We start from the raw sequence: 20280 nt of genomic DNA, 5'->3' as shown, positions 1-20280 counted from the left end.
CTGAAGTGCTGAGTGCAGGAGAATTCTCCCACGCTGTCAGTGACGTGCATGAGGTGCGCCGAGTTCATTGGACATGAACTTGTCTCATCTTTATGCCGTCACAGCGAGACACTGAGGAGCGCAAGCATGCCTGCGCTTCTCAGTGTCCGCGGGATGACAGGCTGGATGGCAGCTTTCTGCTGCGGTCCAGCCTGTCATCTCGATGTAGCAGAGCTGAAGCTGTCTGGGAACCATGGAAAGGTAAGGATGAGGTTGCTTTATTATTTTACTCTTATTGCAGGAGATCGTTGGCTTCAGCTGGAATGGGCGTGATGGTAAGTATGGTTTAATTTAGAACAATAAAGAATTGTGTGTTTATTTCAATTAAAGGACTTTATTCTGGGTGTTGTGTTTTTTTAAATACTTTACTAGAAATTCATGGTGGTCATGTCTAATATTGGCGTGACCCCATGAATTTCGGGCTTAGGGCCAGCTGATAATGCCAAGCTGGCCTTAACCCCTTTATTACCCAGTGAGCCACCGCACCAGGGCCCTGGATGAGTTGGGTACAGCGCCAGAAGATGGCGCTTCTATGAACGCGCCATTTTCTGGGGCGGCTGCGGACTGCAATTTGCAGCGGGTGGGGCCCAGAAAGCTTGGGCCTCCCTGTGCTGCGGATTCCAGCTCCCAGCTGCCTAGTTGTACCTGGCTGGGCACAAAAATAGGGCGAAGCCCCACGCATTTTTTTTTTAAATTATTTCATGAAATTCATGGAATAATTAAGAAAAAAAGGGCTTCCCTATATTGTTGTGTCCAACCAGGTACAAATAGGCAGCTGGTGGTTGGGGGCAGCCCGTCCCTGCCTGCTGTAACTGGCTGGACACAAATATAGTGCGAAACCCCACGTCAATTTTTTTTTAATTATTTCATGAAATAATTTTTTTAAAAAAGGGCTTCCCTGTATTGTTGTGTCTGGCCAGGTACAAATAGGCAGCTGGTGGTTGGGGGCAGCCCGTTCCTGCCTGCTGTACCTGACTGGACACAAATATAGGGCGAAGCCCCACGTCAATTTTTTTTCAATTATTTCAGGAAATTCATGAAATAATGAAAAAAAATTGATGTGGGGCTTCGCACTATATTTGTGTCCAGTCAGGTACAGCAGGCAGGAACGGGCTGCTCCCAACCACCAGCTGCCTATTTGTACCTAGCCGGACACAACAATATAGGGAAGCCCTTTTTTTCTTAATTATTCCATGAATTTCATGAATTTAAAAAAAAAATACGTGGAGCTTCGCCCTATTTTTGTGTCCAGCCAGGTACAACTAGGCAGCTGGGGGCTGGAATCTGCAGCGCAGGGAGGCCCAAGCTTTCTGGGCCCCACCCGCTGCAAATTGCAGTCCGCAGCCGCCCCGGAAAATGGCGCGTTCATAGAAGCGCCATCTTCTGGCGCTGTACCCAACTCATCCAGGGCCCTGGTGCGGTGGCTCACTGGGTAATAAAGGGGTTAAGGCCAGCTTGGCATTATCAGCTGGCCCTAAGCCCAAAATTCATGGGGTCACGCCAATATTAGACATGACCACCATGAATTTCTAGTAAAGTATTTAAAAAAAACACAAACACCCAGAAAAAAGTCTTTTAATTGAAATAAACACACAATTCTTTATTGTTCTAAATTAAACCATACTTACCGCCACGCCCATTCCAGCTGAAGCCAATGATCTCCTGCAATAAAAGTAAAATAATAAAGCAACATCATCCTTACCTTTCCATGGTTCCCAGGACAGCTTCAGCTCTGCTACATCGAGATGACAGGCAGGACCGCTGCAGAACGCTGCCATCCAGCCTGTCATCCCGCAGACACTTAGAAGCGCAGGCATGCTTGCGCTACTCAGTGTCTGGCTGTGACGGCATCCAGATGAGCCGAGGTCATGTCCAATGAACTCGGCTCACCTCATGCACGTCATTGACAGCGTGGGAAAATTCTCACTCTGAAGCGCTGAGTGCAGGAGAATTTTCCCACGCTGTCAGTGACGTACATGAGGTGAGCCAAGTTCATTGTCGGCTCATCTGGATGCCGTCACAGTCAGACACTGAGGAGGGCAAGCATGCCTGCGCTTCTCAGTGTCTGCGGGATGACAGGCTGGATGGCAGCGTTCTGCTGCGGTCCAGCCTGTCATCTCGATGTAGCAGAGCTGGAGCCGTCCTGGGAACCATGGAAAGGTAAGGATGAGGTTGCTTTATTATTTTTCTTTTATTGCAGGAGATCGTTGGCTTCAGCTGGAATGGGCGTGATGGTAAGTATGGTTTAATTTAGAACAATAAAGAATTGTGTCTTTATTTCAATTAAAGGACTTTATTCTGGGTGTTAGTGTTTTTTTTTTAACTTTGACTATGGGGTTAGTAATGGGGGTGTCTTATAGACGCCTCTCCATTACTAACCTGGGCTTGATGTCAGCTGGTATTATAAGCTGACATCAACCCCAACCCTATTACCCCCTGCCACCGCACCAGGGCAGCGTGGAAGAGCGAGGCTAAGTGCCAGAATTGGCGCATCCTATGGATGCGCCATTTCTGGGGCGGCTGACGGCTGGTGTTTCTAGCCTGGGAGGGGGCCAATATTCATGGCTCCCTTCCTGGGCTATTAATATCAGCCCCCAGCTGTCTGCCTAGCCTTTGCTAGCTATTAAATTAGGGGGGACCCCACGCCATTTTTTTTGGGGGGGGGTCCTCCATTTTAATAGCTAGTAAAGGCTAGGTATTCAGCTGGGGGCAGATATTAGTAGCCTGGGAAGCTCCGTGGGTATTACCCCCTTCCCAGGCTTCAAACATCTGCCCCAGCTGTCTGCTTAACCTCCGCTAGAGACTAAAATTACGAGGAACCCCACGCCAATTTTTTTTAATAATAAATCCTTTATTTTAATACTAAATGACAAGTACAGTAACCAACACTATCACTGTACTTATTATATATGTGACTGACATGTTTCTATCTATCTAATCTATGTGTGAAGCTCTATTCTGTCTGTTATAAATTGTCAGGTACAGATGCTGAATTGCCGGCCGGCTTTTTTAAAGAGACGGTGCATGAAAACACTATTATTTTTTTTGATAAATCCTTTACACTAAATGACAATTACAGTAAGCAACACTGTCACTGTACTTCGTATATATGTGGCTGACATGTTTCTATCTATCTAATCTATGTGTGATTCTCTATTCCTTCTATTCTAAATTGTCGGGTACAGATGCTGAATTGCCAGCCGGCTTTTTTAAAGAGACGGTGCATGAAAACACTATTATTTTTTTTAATAAATCCTTTGCAGTAAATGACAAGTACAGTAAGCAACACTGTCACAGTACTTCATATATATGTGACTGACATGTTTCTATCTATCTAATCTATGTGTGAAGCTCTATTCTGTCTGTTATAAATTGTCGGGTACCGATGCTGAATTGCCGGCCGGCTTTTTTAAAGAGACGGTGCACGAAAACACTATTATATTTTTTAATAAATCCTTTACACTAAATGACAAGTACAGTAAGCAACACTGTCACTGTACTTCATATATATGTGACTGACATGTTTCTATCTATCTAATCTATGTGTGATGCTCTATTCCTTCATGTCTAAATTGTCGGGTACCGGTGTATGCCGCTGCTGAATTGCCGGCCGGCTTTTTTAAAGAAAGCGTCTTCTGAGCAGTTTGTGTGCTTTTGGACACCTTTGAAGGTGTTTTCTATGTGTTCCTATGTGTTTTTGTTTGCCTGCCATTGGTTTTAACGGTGTTCGACGGTGTTCTAAGGTGTTCGACGAACAGTTCGACGAACAGTTCCTCGAACATCCCGGTGTTCGACGAACCGAACCGAACCCGAACACTACGGGGGTGGCTCAACACTAATTATTAATAACTAGCTGTACTACCCGGCTTCGCCCGGGTTAATAACTGCTGTTAGCAAAATAGAATGTGTTAACAAAAATTTATTCTCCACACAAAAACCACAAAACAAATAGATAGAAATGTAATTATTAAAAGGCAAAAACTAAGCTAATAGAAGCATTTCACAACATACTGTATATTTCAACACCAGAGATATTCCACACAGATTTAAATAAATTCGCCAAGTAATGTGAAGTAATCTTTTACTCCTTATTCGAGAGCCTTTTGATAAGCGACATTCTTAGTTCTTCCTTCAGGTGCAAACACAAACAGATTTTTGGCTGTTCCAACTCTTGAACAGGCCACATAAAGTTGACCATGAGAAAAGCATGGAGATTATAAATCGATTCCAACTACTTTAAAGGACTGTCCCTGAGCCTTGTTGATGGACATAGCAAATGCCAGTCGAACAGGAAACTGGAGGCGTTTAAAATCAAAAGGCAAATCAGATGGAATGAGAGGAATTGTTGGAATGAAAACATCTTCTCCTGTGGCACATCCTGTCAAAATGGTTGCCTCAATTACATGTGGAAACAAAGTCTGGTTCAATTACACAGCTTTGGTGGATCCAAATTTCTCAATAGCAGAATAGGTGCTCCATGTTTTAGAAAGAGGTTGTGAGGAGGAAGTCCTTGTGGCTCCAAAGAATTGATGAACTCAGTTGGATATAATAATGCTTGAGCAGGGTCTATTACTGTATCCACTGACTTGTAGGTTGTGCACATACCTGGAAGGAGATTTAGAATTTGAAGATTGATCTTGTTGACACTATCATTTTTGGGAGCTAGAATAGCCCTTTCACACAGCCAGCCAGAATTTTTGAAGTGGAGTTGAATGTTTGGAAAAACCTTTGCTTTCAACTCCTCAATGGAAGTCACAATACAACAAAAGTTGCTTGGGAAGGTGATCTGTCCAGTGGTTGAGTTTACTGGTTCCTTGCCATCTCCTATAGTCAAAAGCTGGCTCGAAAACAGTCCAGCAGAAACATCGCCTGTCATGTAGACCCTCATGTTTGTGTTCAGTGACATTTTCTTTACTTTTCTCCAAAGGTACGATGCTTTGAGACAGGCATTCAGTTCGTCTGCAGGGGTTGATCTTGGAATAACAGGTAGTGATTGGCGGAAGTCACCTGCCAAAACAACAACTACTCCTCCCATGATATAATTGTTGCTACGCAGGTCTTGCAGCAGTCTGTCCACTGCTTCCAGAGCCCTTTTGTGTGACATGGTGCATTCATCTCAAATGATGGCACTGCATTTTTGAAGCAATTTGGCCAGTCCTGATCCCTTGGCAATATTACACACGGGGCTGTCACTATGAGACAGGTTAAGTGGTAGTTTGAATGTCGAATGTGCTGTCCTGCCACCTTTTAAAAGCGTAGCTGCAATTCCAGAAGATGCCACTGCAAGTGCAATCTTTTTTTGTTGTCGAAATTTTGCCAGGAGTAAGTTGATTACAAATGTCTTTCCTGTTCCACCCGGAGCATCCAGGAAGATAATCCCACCTTTGTTGGTTTCACTGAAACTTAAAATGTAGTTATAGGCGTCCCTTCGATCTGGTACCAATATTGGCTCGTTCTGAGACACAAATGCTGTCAGTTCATCAATATTGTAGTTTGTTTCTAGGAAAATCTCCCTACACATTTGGATGCCTTCAAGATTTCTTATTGGAGCAGGCAAACCAAGCAACTGTAAGGCTTTTCCTGACATTGCTATGCACTGATCTTCAAGGAGCATTAAAGTTTCATTGAACATTTCCTCAGTGAAGTTGATGAGTTGCTGAGGATTTTCACTTCTAATCTGCATGAGGATGTCCTCACTGAGATCAATTTTGTACTTTGTCCAAATCTCAAGAAGATTTGAAAGCCTACAGGTTGTTAGAATAATAGCAAAGAGGTGTCTTAGTCGCATTGGGGTTTGTGTGGCTGCTGCTTCACTGAGGGTCATGTCACAGTGTCCATCATTTTCCAAAAGTCCTTTTCTTTGGCAATCTTCCCTGAATGTTTCCCACACATGGCCTCCGACGGTCTTCAGGTCAGAAAATGATGTAGGGCCTTTGACAACATTAAGTAACATGCGCAGGTAGAAGCACTCTGCATTTGACGGATGAACAGTGTAGACACGACTAAGGCTGTGTTCACACGATGCGTATTTCATGCGTTTCCGTGGCGTTTTTGCAGTTGCGTAAACGCCGCGGAAACGCATGAAAAACGCATGGTAGAAGGGAAGCAATGTTCCCCAATGGAAATCCGCATGTGCTGTGCCCATGATGCGGATTTTTCCGCAGCGTTAACGCTGCGGTCAAAAATCCGCAGCATGTCAATTAATTTTGCGGAAACGCGGCGATTTCGCCGCCATTGACTTGCATTAGAACGCGCCAATTCCGCAAGACAGCATTTGTACTTGCGTAATTGGTGCGTTCTAATGTGCGGATGGTACCCGGGTGTGGAGGAGAGGAGAGTCTCATCCACACCCAGGTACCATTAAAAAAGCTGTAAAAGAAGAATAAATGTATTCTTACCATCTGTCGGCCCGCACAGCGCTCCCGCTTGGTTCCCGGCACTTGCAGTGAGTTGTAGGACCTGCGGTGACGTCAGAGTCATGTGACGGGTCACGTGACGCTGACGTCGGCAGGTCTTTCAATTCAAAGTTGCCGGCGAGGGAGAACAGATTGAGCAGGACAGCGCGGGCCATCGGAGGTAAGTATATACACTCTCTCGGTTCACACTGTATAAATCCATGCTGTTTGCATGGATTTATATAGTGTGACCTAGTTATCAAGCACTTTCCAGGTGATGCTAACATCGCCTGGAAAGCGCTTGTCAATCTGCATGCGGAAACGCATGTGAATCTGCATGTGGATCCGCATGTATTCTGCAGGAAAAACGCATGCACAATCTGCATGCGTTTTTTCTGCCAGGGAGATGCAGAAATGATGCAGAAATTTTCTGCTTCATTTCTGCATCGTGTGCACATACCCTAAGAGTATCAGTTGCTTTCACCCCTGGATAGCCTTCAATATCAAGCCCCCGTTTCCTCCGTTCCAGTGTTTTTCTGGAGGCATTCCAAGTGTAGCACTTTGGTAAATCACAGTAGAGAATTGTTTTTGCAAAAGGGTCTTGTTGACACAGCTCAAAAAATGCCAAGAGGGTGGTCTTAGGTGGTGTTAAGAGCTGCTGCTGCAAGTTTGCTGGGATAAAGTAAATTCTCTGTCCATTTTCCAAGTGCACACTCAGATGCACAACTGGTGGGTAGCGCTCATGAATGGAGAATCCTAGTATTCTCCAAACAGCTTCATTGCTGCTTATGTACCTGCCCATCTGGAATGCCTCCACTTCATCAATAATAGGTCCATTTTTCTGGAGTTCAAAAACTGCTTGATTACTTGATTTGTGGACATATTTGCAGATATACTTGATTGATTTCACAGAGTGGCAAGATTCGACATTTATGTGGGCCTGGAAGATTTTTGAGAGCATAGGGTTGTAAGGCACTACCCACCTGTTGTCAATTTCTATCTCTTGGAGTGATGATCCAACACGCGTTTTGAGCTTTGCTATGAAACCACCATCCCCTGGCTTTCTTCTTCAGTAGACTGGATATCCATCTTGTCCTGTTTGGGTTTCTTGGACCAGGGATCGTGGGTAATGCTTTGAACACCTGCCATCAATCATACAGGGAGAATTTTTGTTCAGACTCCCACATGGACCATGGATCATGTTTTTTGTGATGGTGTCAAACAGCAATGGGTCAATCTGAGGGTCTGGCAATTCGGCACTGATGATATTGTCAATTTCGGTAGGCTGTATTTTTTGCTTCAGCCAAATCAAGATGTGGGCGTGAGGAAGGCCTCTTTTTTGCCATTCAACTGAATACATCCTGCACTGCGTCTCACCATAAATATGTGATTTTTTGATGAGATTAGTCATTTTTGAAAGTTTCTGTTTGAAAACCCGAGCAATAAGGTCATGGTGATTCACTGTTTTTGGGCCCGGCAACAAGTGCCCTCCAATTTCCTCCCAGGCAGGATTGCAAGTAAAGGTGATGAAAAGATCTGGACGGCCTTACTTTCTCACATAAGTCATTGCATCCTGTGTGTATTCATGCATGTGTCGTGGGCTTCCAGTGACAGTTGATGGAAGAATAACCATTTTCCCCAACTCTTTTGGATCAGCATCATTTGCAACAACATCTCTAAGGTGAATATATTCCTCTGCCCTGATTTTCTTTTGATTTAGTCGGATATATAAAAGACGTTCACTCTCAATCTTTGCATACATGTCAACAATAAATTGGTGGAAGAGGTGTTTGCATTTCAAGATGTGATTTTCCTCTGCAAATCTTGTCATGATCCTATATGCATAGAAGTCCATGGAAGACACTTTTTTTCCTGAACGGTTGCCTGTTGTAGGATCTGTCTGAGGTATTCCAAAGTGATAGCCATCCTGTCCCTGCCAAAAGATGATTGGATATTGCAGAGCATCATAGGACCTGTGAGTTTCTGCTACTCGTTGCAAACTATTGTTCCTTTTCTGAAGCACAATGTCACGGCTTTGAAAATCATTACCTACAATCAAGATGGCTACCTCATCAAACGTGGGAGCATTGAAACGTCGCTGATGTTCACCTTGTGGTGTTTTGTCAGCTCGAATGACAACCTTGTAATCGTCATTTGGCATGCATTCAAGTGCAGTCTTGAAAAGTTGAACATATAGATTGTTGGAGTGAAGGAACTGCTGCAAAATAGTGACAATATCAAGGCGAGTGTTAGGAATTAAAGAGCATCTCCGCTGAGCCTCTGCTTCTGCATTTCCCATAAAGAAGAGTTGAAGAAATTGAGGTTCTTCTCCTTGTAATGGAAGAAGTGAGACAATTGAGTGGTAAACCTGTCCTTGAACTTTAAATGTTGGCATAAATCCTGTTGTAAACATTTATTTTGTTGCACCAAATGATGTCATTTGGAAGCAGGAGTTGTACTTCCTAATGTTGTCCAAGAAATGCTTTGATATTGTACTGGTACCTGTCATCAGAGACTTTAGGGGATCTAGTGGTGACAGGAGAGGTGGAAGTTTTATCTTGCCATTTGCACAGCATAACCCTGACGGTTCATCTTTCCATTTCAGGGCATTGCAGTACATGCAGACCACATCCATTTTTCCTATCTGAACTTTAGGATTATCCTGATAGTTTATGTCTGACTGGTAACAAAAGGCAGCATGTTTCAAATCTCCAACCATTTCTTGTGCCCTGGTGCAAGAAATAGCAATTCTCTTAGTGGCAAGTCGGCCTTCTCTCTGCTGAGATGACTCATTGGCCCTTGAGGAAGCAGCTCTTCTTCTCTTATCTGCAAGCCTCGCTTTCCTCTCCTCAGAAAGTTCATTGGCTCTTGAGGAAGCAGCTCTTGTTCTCTTGTCTGCAAGCCTTGCTTCCCTCTCCTCAGAAAGTTCATTGGCCCTTCAGGAAGCAGCTCTTGCTTTCATGTCTGCAAGCCTCGCTTCCCTCTCCTCAGAAAGTTCATTGGCTCTTGAGGAAGCAGCTCTTGTTTTCATGTCTGCAAGCCTCACTTCCCTGTCCTCAGAAAGTTCATTGGCCCTTCAGGAAGCAGCTCTTGCTTTCATGTCTGCAAGCCTCGCTTCCCTCTCCTCAGAAAGTTCATTGGCCCTTCAGGAAGCAGCTCTTGCTTTCATGTCTGCAAGCCTCGCTTCCCTCTCCTCAGAAAGTTCATTGGCCCTTCAGGAAGCAGCTCTTGCTTTCATGTCTGCAAGCCTCGCTTCCCTCTCCTCAGAAAGTTCATTGGCTCTTGAGGAAGCAGCTCTTGTTTTCATGTCTGCAAGCCTCACTTCCCTGTTCTCAGAAAGTTCATTGGCTCTTGAGGAAGCAGCTGTTGTGTGTCAGCCTTGTTTCTCGGTCTTCACATTTTTCATTGGCCCGTAATGCAGCTTTTCTTTTCGCATCAGCTGACATTCGTGCCATGAAATTCCTTTTCTTATGAGGCATTATTGTGGTAAAAATAGTCTGTAACTGGCAATTTCTATATCCTCTCACATAGAAGTAATGTGACTGACATCAGCCTTTCCACCAACACACCCTAACTGACATCTTATTACCTTACACAAGCTTTGTTATACTGAGAATGTCCTTTGTTGCCTATAGTAACCAATCACAGCTCATATTAAATAACTGTAGAAAAATAGAAGCTGAGCTGTGATTGGTTGCTATTGGCAGCCTGATAAATCTTTGTGAGATGAGTTTTGTGTGTGCTCAGGGTGGTATATGTGTTCAAGCACGTGGTGGTGTGTGGCGCATTTTGTGTGCGTGTTCATATCCCCGTGTGTGGTGAGTATGAGTATCCCATGTCGGGGCCCCACCTTAGCAATTGTACGGTATATACTCTTTGGCTCCATCACTCTCATTCATTAATTCTCCCTTGTTCACATCTGGCAGCTGTCAATTTGCCTCCAACACTTTTCCTTTCACTTTTTCCCCATTATGTAGATAGGGGCAAAATTGTTTGGTGAATTGGAACATACACACATACATACATACACACATACATACATACATACACACACACATTCAGCTTTATATATTAGATATTTAAAATCAGATGTAGAGTAATAGACAGCTAACATTTATCAAATCAATGGTAATTGTAACATAGAGGGAACATTTTGAAGTTTTAGGTTGAAATAAAAAAAAAATAATGGGGGAAGGGGAGGAAATGTGATAGAAGAATACAAGACGCGGCGGCCCCTATTCTTGCTTATTTGGCTGCAGCGATGACGTGTCACCAGAAGACATAACCAATGCAACCAATCACTTTTCTTGTGCCGTACACAACTGAAGCCAGTGATTGGCTGCAAGGTTCACGCAAATAAATGGCACATCATCAATGTAACAAAGTAAACAGGCGACTGTGGGGAGAGGATTTAACATTTCCCATCTCTCCCATTTTTATAGGAAAATGGATAACTCCCTCCTTAAAGTGTATCTGTCAGCAGAACTCACAATTCAATAACCGCAGACATTGTATTGATGTTAGACCTGATGAGGCTGGTTTACTGACTTTGAAAAAAAAATCCATGTTAGAATGACAGCATAATTTGTTTTGAATGTTTTTTTCTGATTGATTTTAGATGAGCAATTATTTTTAGTGCTGGACTTAATAAAATGGTCTTTTTTATGCCTGGCATCATTTTTTAACCAGGTGCCACAGAATGGGCAGTGTATACTCTAATACCCCTCCTATGGTAGAAGATAACTAACAATGAAACTGTTTGATAAACCCTTTAATACAATCAATTAACCAAACAGGAGGCAAAATAAGATGGCACTTACTGCAATTAATCTCATCTGATCCGTCTCCACAGTCATCAGTTAGATCACACACCAGTAAGTTGCTGATACAAGCCTTCGTATCTTTACACCAGAAGAGGTCGGGTCCTCGGCAGCTCGGGACAGCGGAAGGAAGAGAACAGTTCTCAAACACAATATCGTCAATGGCCGCGACACCTTCATAGTAGCCCATGTTCAGTTTATTCACTGACAGCAGAAATGGATGGGGCAAGCGGTCGAGCTGAATGAATCCCTTTAACCACTGATTCCCTTGGTTATAGTAGGTTTTCCATAGCACAGTGGGCGCCTTCTCACTAGCAATATGTAGAAGTATCTCCGCTGTTCCTACCGCTGATCCATAGTTATAATACCTGAAAAATTAAATGGTAAAATCAGCGGACCTCATCCAGCAGCACATTTTGACTCTTATTTGGGTCCTGTCTAAAACTATTTTTGATGGCATTTTGTGTACTTTTTATTCTTCTGATTGTAGAGCATTGAAACTTTACTGCCAATACAGCAAAGTGTTTTTTGGCTTAAAACACTTTAAAAAGTTGCAAAATTTTGTGCAAATTGAAGATGTGCAGAAATTTGGGCACTTGTTGCGTTTTCCCGCCAGTCCTGGAAAGCTTCCGCAACATGGGTGGAGCTCGGGCGGGACTGGACATGGCAACACTAGACCGTCTAATTTATTACCAGAAGTGGAGGACCCCAAGCTACCAATCGCACCCAAGTCACTAATTGTAATGATATTTCTGGCAAGGTGCACTCTTAATGAATCAAGCTCATATTCCCCTGCCATGCCCCTCCATTAAGACTGATGTGTACAATGCCTATTTTTATAAATGAGAGTCCACATTTTAACAATCTAAAAGGAGTTTTCCATTCTGTAAAATTTGCTGTAAACCATTAACATCCAGGCCTGGTTGATAGTTAATACCCAAGTAATTTTTTTTTCAACTTTGAATTCAAAGAGCCATACCTTTTTTTATTTGTCCATCAAAGTAGCTGGATTTTTGTAGGACAAGTTGTGATTTTTATACCACCATTATAAGCAACAATAAAGGGCTTAGAAAGCTTACAGGAGCGTAACGATCGCGGTCGCTGAGGGTGCGACTGCGACCAGGCCCATGTGGGAGGGAGGCCTTTCAACACCAGCGCCTATTTCTGCTGTATATGCATCTGAGAACACACATCCAGCTGAAATTTATTGTGGCGCAGAGACCTGCCTGCTCTCTGTGCTGCAATACATGCTGCTCTGTCAATCAGAGTCCAGGAGCTAACGTTGGCGTGCCCGTCACGTTTGGCGCATGGCAGTGACATCATGCATCGTGCCAGGCATGCCAACGTCAGTTGCTGGCTTTTGTGCCTGCTATACAAGAGGATGCCATGCTTCATGGAAGCTGGGGAAAGTAAGAATCGTTTTGGGTTTCCTTTGTAATGGGGAACATTATTACTGGAAAGGGCTCAGGATGGAGGACATTATTACTGGATGAGGCCAAAATGGGGGACATTATTACAAGAAGTGGCCCAGGACTTGGGACATTATTATAGAAAGGGGCCAGGATGGGGGGCATTATACCAGGAAAGGGCCCAGGATTAGGAACACTATTATTGGCAGGGGCCAGGATTATCAGAGGAAGTGGCCTGGATGGTGGACATAGTTATAGGAAGGGGGCAAGATGTGGGACATTATACCAGGAAGGGCCTAGGATGGGGGACTTTATTATGGGAAAGAACCAGGATGGGGGACATTATACTAGGAAGGTACCCAGGGTAGGGGATCTTATACCAGAAAAAGATTTGGGATGGGGGACATTATATCAGGAAGAGGCCTGTGATGGGGGACATTATTACAGAAAGGCACTAGGATGGGGGAAATTATTACAGGGAGGCACCAGGATGGGGGACATTATTATATGGGGGGGAGTGGACCCATGTCTTTATAGGATCTATAATACTACAAGGGACCATACATCTGACCAATAAGCAGGTGGGGCCGAGTTCCAAATTTTTCACCCGGGCCCATCGGACTCTAGTTATGGCACTGGTTGCTTACTTACAAGAATAATGCCATACCCGTCTTTCGCGTGTTGTGTTTGGTTTTGCAGCTCAACTATATTCAACCAAAGCTGAGCTGCAATATCCGACACAACCTACAGGTAGGGCTGTTCTCGAATTGATTGAGCCCTGGTGGTCCCAGTGGTCAAACCCCCAGTGATCAGGATATAATTTGCAATTTTGGAAAGCCACTTTAGTGCAAAAACCTCTAAAATTACCATTTATGATAGAGCCCCTCCTGATGTTTCCAAAAAATAAAAAAATGTGTTTATAAAAATCATTAATGCCATTAAATAATGATGCACCTTGGCTTTTTTAGCTGATACACACAGCATGTGAGAGAGAAAAGAGAGAACTTCTCATGAATGCATAAAAGTGAAGAGATTAAAGTCTTCTCACCAGAAGGTCATAGAACAGCCTTGTCCGGCCTGACTGAACCTCGGACTCCGCAGTTCTGCAATCTGAGTTAAGTTACTATCCTTCCTCTGAATAAACATGAAATGACCTAATAAATAAGGACATAAATAAGTAAGAACACACATAAAGCCTGTTATACCCGTGCACTTTTAATATCTTTGAACGCTGTCGGTGATTGATCAGATTCTACAACATCATTAATGTTTTATCTTGTTTATCATCGAATGCACTTTGTACAAAACTCCGGGAAGTCAGGATTGGTTTCCGATTCTGAGTTCAAAAAGATTTAACTAGAAAGTCATTGCAGAAAAAAAAAATTCTTGTTAAGATTCTAGATTAATTTTAAACATAAATGTCCTATCTTAAAGAGTTTCCTCGCAAGATACAGATGAGCAGTAGACCAGAATAGGCAAAAAAAGTTTTTCTCATTTCAGTCATTCCGAGTTGAGACAGAAATAATTCATCACTAGAGGTGAGGTGCCAGAAACAGCCGAGCACAGTTCAGCAACGCTGTCCTATAGAAATGAATCGTGGTGTTGAAACCAGCAGTGAACACTTTGCGAACTGTTAATTGTGAAGGGACTCATCTAACAAATAGTGAGGTACATGAAATGAATGAACACAGTACGGTTTTAACATTACGTCTTTGCCAACACATCTAATTGTGGAACAATGAGAGCTGAAGGCCTCCAGGGCTGTCCTGAGATAGTTCCATAGAATCATAGAATGGTAGAGTTGGAGGGGACCTCCTGGGTCATCTGGTCCAACCCCCTGCTCAAAGCAGGATTCACTAAATCATCTCAGACAGATGTCTGTCCAGCCTCTGTTTGAAGACGTCCATTAAAGGGGAACTCACCACCTCTCGTGGCCGCCTGTTCCACTCATTGATCACCCTAACTGTCAAAAAGTTTTTTCTAATATCTAATCTGTGTCTCCTCCCATTCAGTTTCATCCAATTGCTTCAAGTCTTTCCTTGTGCAAATGAGAATAAAGATGATCCTTCTACAATGTGACAGTCCTTGAGATATTTGTAGACAGCTATTAAGTCTCCTCTCAGTCTTCTTTTTTGCAAGCTAAACATTCCCAAATCCTGTAACCGTTCCTCATAGGACATGGTTTGCAGACCTGAACTTGCTCCAGTTTGTCGATGTATAAAATGTGGTGCCCAAAACTGGACGCAGTATTCCAGATGAGGTCTGACCAAAGAGGAGTAAAGTCCGATAATGACTTCACGTGATCTAGACTGCATGCTTCTGTTAATACATCCCAGAATTGTATTTGCCTTTTTTGCTGCTGCATCACACTGTTGACTCATGTTCAGTCTATGATCTATTAGTATACCTAAGTCTTTTTCACATGTACTGTCTTTTTCCAGATAGGTCAAACCTAATAAATGTTGGTACATGATGTTTATTCCAATGCAATATATTAAAAAAAAATTGGTCGCTTAAGGACAAGACTATCTGACACTAATTCTGATTATATTTTAATAAAAAATACTGTAGTAGAAGCTAATTACTACAGTAAATTTTTACTGTCCCTGATCTAGGCCTATCAACTAATCTAAATTATTATTTTTATTTGATTCTTTTTTTTACACTTTTTCAGAGAAAAAAAAAAACAGCCAGATGCTGATCAGTGATGTGCATCACTGATCAGTGCTCAGCGGCTGCAGGGCGCACACATGGAGGTGGTTCTCAGGGGAAAAAAATTCACAGTGGAAAAAAAATCCTATGCCAAAAGTGAGCATGGATGCCGATCAGTGATGTGCATCACTGATCAGCGGCTCAGCGGCTGCAGGATGCACGCAAGGAGGTGGTGCAAGGATGGGGAAAAAAGTCATGGCCAAAAGCGAGCGTGAATGCCGATCATTGATGTGCGTCACTGATCAGCGCTAGGCGACTGCAGGATGCACGCATGAACATGATGCAAAAGAAAAAAACTGCCAAAAATTGAGTCATCAAATACTGATTAGCACTCGGCGACAGAAGGGGGACTGGGAAAGATGTGAAGTGGAGGAAGGAAAGGTGGTAAAGTGTTGATAGAGGGATTGGGGTGAATTGGAAAAAAGCAGGGGATAGGAACAGTTCAGGAAGGTCTTCTTTCTTCTGATCTTTAGGTCTACAAACACCAGCAGCAGCAGAAGTGATGGCACAGACTAAAATAGTGAGTGGCACCACAAGGCCCAGTAGATCAACAGCAGAACGAAACAGTGACCACTCTGCAGACATCTCCAAGTTGGAATGAGACGGTGCAGAGTGGTCATCAAGAGGTCAGTCTGCCCTCCTGGTCACTGATTGGTGTGATTGGACATCATCATCTGATTTCACCAATCAGCGTTGGGGCTGCTGACGCTGCGGTCTCTAAGCACCAGCCTATGATCGGTGCTGTTATAGCATCGATAATAGCTGGACATCAATGTTTCAGGTAATTTCATTTGCCTAAACATTGAAATTGCTGTGATTGGCAGTTCAGAATTGAACAGCCAATCACAGCAATTGTACTTGCAGGGGGTGGCAAAACCCCCCTGTGGCAACGAGTCCCGGTGCCCTGCTGTCAGATACAGCAGGCACCTTCCCTCAAACACCCTGACTTCAGACACGGTGACCAGAGGTTCCCATGATGCAAGTTTCCATCAATTTGTGGGAAAACTTTCCCGACCATGACATAAACTTGCATCAAATGACGTGAAGGGTTTAAGGGCTTGTCCGGTGTAGAATAACATTCCTGCACTCACTCTGTTGGCCTCACTATTCTTAGAGAGCCATCAGCCGGCTATGCTTTGTTGTTCCCAATACTAAAGAGTGCGTCTCCTATACTTTTATTGTGTATGCAGTGAGTGGCAGGGCTGCCCAAAACTAGGATGCACCCCAATACCCCTTTGAAAATTTGGACGCACCCTAATACCCCTTTGAAGAGACTTAGAGGAGGGCCTCCTGAAAAAAAACAATTATTAGGAAGTGAGTCTCCCATACTGTTTGCCTATGCAGTGAATGCAAGGGCTGCCAAAAATTGGACCTACTGCAATGCCCCTTGGAAGAGACGTAGAGGAGGGCCTCCTGAAAAAAAATGTTCCCATTATTAGGAAGTGGGTCTCACATTGTGTTTGCCTATGCGGTGAATGCAAGGGTTGCCAAAAATTTGGAGGCACTCCAGTGCCCCTTGGAAGAGAAGTGGAGGTCAGTGGGCCTCCTGAAAACAATGTTCCCATTACTAGGAAGTGGGTCTCCCATTGTGTTTGCCTATGCAGTGAATACAAGGGATGCCAAAAATTTGGAGGCACTCCAATGCCCCTTGGAAGAGAAGTGGAGGTCAGTGGGCCTCCTGAAAACAATGTTCCCATTACTAGGAAGTGGGTCTCCCATTGTGTTTGCCTATGCAGTGAATGCAAGGGTTGCCAAAAATTGGGAGGCACTCTAATGCCCCAGGGAAGAGACGTAGAGGGCCTCATGAAAAAATGTTCGCATTATTAGGAAGTGGGTCTCCCATAGTGTTGGCCTATGCAGTGAATGCAAGGGCTGTCAAAAATTGGGAGGCACTCCAATGCCCCTTGGAAGAGACGTAGAGGAGGGCCTCCTGAAAAAAAATGTTCCCATTATTAGGAAGTGGGTCTCACATTGTGTTTGCCTATGCGGTGAATGCAAGGGTTGCCAAAAATTTGGAGGCACTCCAATGCCCCTTGGAAGAGAAGTGGAGGTCAGTGGGCCTCCTGAAAACAATGTTCCCATTACTAGGAAGTGGGTCTCCCATTGTGTTTGCCTATGCAGTGAATACAAGGGATGCCAAAAATTTGGAGGCACTCCAATGCCCCTTGGAAGAGAAGTGGAGGTCAGTGGGCCTCCTGAAAACAATGTTCCCATTACTAGGAAGTGGGTCTCACATTGTGTTTGCCTATGCAGTGAATGCAAGGGTTGCCAAAAATTGGGAGGCACTCTAATGCCCCAGGGAAGAGACGTAGAGGGCCTCATGAAAAAATATTCCCATTATTAGGAAGTGGGTCTCCCATAGTGTTGGCCTATGCATTGAATGCAAGGGATGCCAAAAATTTGGAGGCACTCCAATGCCCCTTGGAAGAGAAGTGGAGGTCAGTGGGCCTCCTGAAAACAATGTTCCCATTACTAGGAAGTGGGTCTCCCATTGTGTTTGCCTATGCAGTGAATGCAAGGGTTGCCAAAAATTGGGAGGCACTCTAATGCCCCAGGGAAGAGACGTAGAGGGCCTCATGAAAAAATGTTCGCATTATTAGGAAGTGGGTCTCCCATAGTGTTGGCCTATGCAGTGAATGCAAGGGCTGTCAAAAATTGGGAGGCACTCCAATGCCCCTTGGAAGAGACGTAGAGGAGGGCCTCCAGAAAAAAAATGTTCCCATTATTAGGAAGTGGGTCTCACATTGTGTTTGCCTATGCGGTGAATGCAAGGGTTGCCAAAAATTTGGAGGCACTCCAATGCCCCTTGGAAGAGAAGTGGAGGTCAGTGGGCCTCCTGAAAACAATGTTCCCATTACTAGGAAGTGGGTCTCCCATTGTGTTTGCCTATGCAGTGAATGCAAGGGTTGCCAAAAATTGGGAGGCACTCTAATGCCCCAGGGAAGAGACGTAGAGGGCCTCATGAAAAAATGTTCGCATTATTAGGAAGTGGGTCTCCCATAGTGTTGGCCTATGCAGTGAATGCAAGGGCTGTCAAAAATTGGGAGGCACTCCAATGCCCCTTGGAAGAGACGTAGAGGAGGGCCTCCTGAAAAAAAATGTTCCCATTATTAGGAAGTGGGTCTCACATTGTGTTTGCCTATGCGGTGAATGCAAGGGTTGCCAAAAATTTGGAGGCACTCCAATGCCCCTTGGAAGAGAAGTGGAGGTCAGTGGGCCTCCTGAAAACAATGTTCCCATTACTAGGAAGTGGGTCTCCCATTGTGTTTGCCTATGCAGTGAATACAAGGGATGCCAAAAATTTGGAGGCACTCCAATGCCCCTTGGAAGAGAAGTGGAGGTCAGTGGGCCTCCTGAAAACAATGTTCCCATTACTAGGAAGTGGGTCTCCCATTGTGTTTGCCTATGCAGTGAATGCAAGGGTTGCCAAAAATTGGGAGGCACTCTAATGCCCCAGGGAAGAGACGTAGAGGGCCTCATGAAAAAATATTCCCATTATTAGGAAGTGGGTCTCCCATAGTGTTGGCCTATGCATTGAATGCAAGGGCTGCCAAAAATTGGGAGGCACTCCAATGCCGCTTGGAAGAGACGTAGAGGGCCTCATGAAAAAATGTTCCCATTATTAGGAAGTGGGTCTCCCATAGTGTTGGCCTATGCAGTGAATGCAAGGGCTGTCAAAAATTGGGAGGCACTCCAATGCCCCTTGGAAGAGACGTAGAGGAGGGCCTCCTGAAAAAAAATGTTCCCATTATTAGGAAGTGGGTCTCACATTGTGTTTGCCTATGCGGTGAATGCAAGGGTTGCCAAAAATTTGGAGGCACTCCAATGCCCCTTGGAAGAGAAGTGGAGGTCAGTGGGCCTCCTGAAAACAATGTTCCCATTACTAGGAAGTGGGTCTCCCATTGTGTTTGCCTATGCAGTGAATACAAGGGATGCCAAAAATTTGGAGGCACTCCAATGCCCCTTGGAAGAGAAGTGGAAGTCAGTGGGCCTACTGAAAACAATGTTCCCATTACTAGGAAGTGGGTCTCCCATTGTGTTTGCCTATGCAGTGAATGCAAGGGTTGCCAAAAATTGGGAGGCACTCTAATGCCCCAGGGAAGAGACGTAGAGGGCCTCATGAAAAAATATTCCCATTATTAGGAAGTGGGTCTCCCATAGTGTTGGCCTATGCATTGAATGCAAGGGCTGCCAAAAATTGGAAGGCACTCCAATGCCCCTTGGAAGAGACGTAGAGGGTCTCATGAAAAAATGTTCCCATTATTAGGAAGTGGGTCTCCCATAGTGTTGGCCTATGCAGTGAATGCAAGGGCTGTCAAAAATTGGGAGGCACTCCAATGCCCCTTGGAAGAGACGTAGAGGGTCTCATGAAAAAATGTTCCCATCATTAGGAAGTGGGTCTCCCATAGTGTTGGCCTATGCAGTGAATTCAAGGGCTGCCAAAATTTGGGAGGCACTCCAATGCCCCTTGGAAGAGACGTGGAGGAGGGCATCTTAAAAAAAATGTTCCCATTAGAAAGGACCGGTCTCCTATACTTGTAATGCCCATGCATTAAGTGTATGGGCTGACAAACATTTACCCATCGGTGGTATACAGGAACATACTATATAAAAAAAATTTTTTAAGGGCATCATAAACACCCTTTAAAAAAATTATGTGGGTGTTGCATTGTGGCGCCCTGCTGCGCTTTGGTGCCACAGATCCCAGAGGGGTGCATGGATGGATTTCTCCACAAGAGGCCCTCATAGCATTCACACACCTCCCCCCTACTACCTCAGACCACCAGAGGGACAGAGGGAGCCCGGATAGGGGTATATATACTGGAGGGTGGAGTTGGTCAGTCAGTCTGTGAGAAGTTCAGTCTGTTGAGAGGAGCTCCTGCAGAAGCTAGCCTGCAGTGGAGC

General features: G+C 44.3%; 1 protein-coding gene across 1 annotated transcript in view; it reads right to left on the bottom strand.

Annotated features, from left to right (window-relative positions):
- The window catches only part of MALRD1 (MAM and LDL receptor class A domain containing 1), a 900174-nt gene that overhangs the window by 507369 nt on the left and 372525 nt on the right, over positions 1-20280 (bottom strand). Inside the window, exons 16-17 of the mRNA XM_073677476.1 lie at positions 13712-13817; positions 11255-11622 (exon numbers count right to left, since the gene is read on the bottom strand). Coding sequence (XP_073533577.1) covers positions 11255-11622; positions 13712-13817 — 474 coding nt within the window. The remainder of the gene's footprint in view (positions 1-11254; positions 11623-13711; positions 13818-20280) is intronic.

This window comes from Phyllobates terribilis, unplaced genomic scaffold (genome assembly GCF_046119375.1).
Source record: "Phyllobates terribilis strain yellow unplaced genomic scaffold, ASM4611937v1 Scaffold_4__5_contigs__length_816908805, whole genome shotgun sequence".
Lineage (NCBI taxonomy): Eukaryota > Metazoa > Chordata > Amphibia > Anura > Dendrobatidae > Phyllobates > Phyllobates terribilis.
The sequence above is the reverse complement of the archived record's forward strand: the minus strand, read 5'-3'. Positions and strand labels throughout refer to the sequence as shown.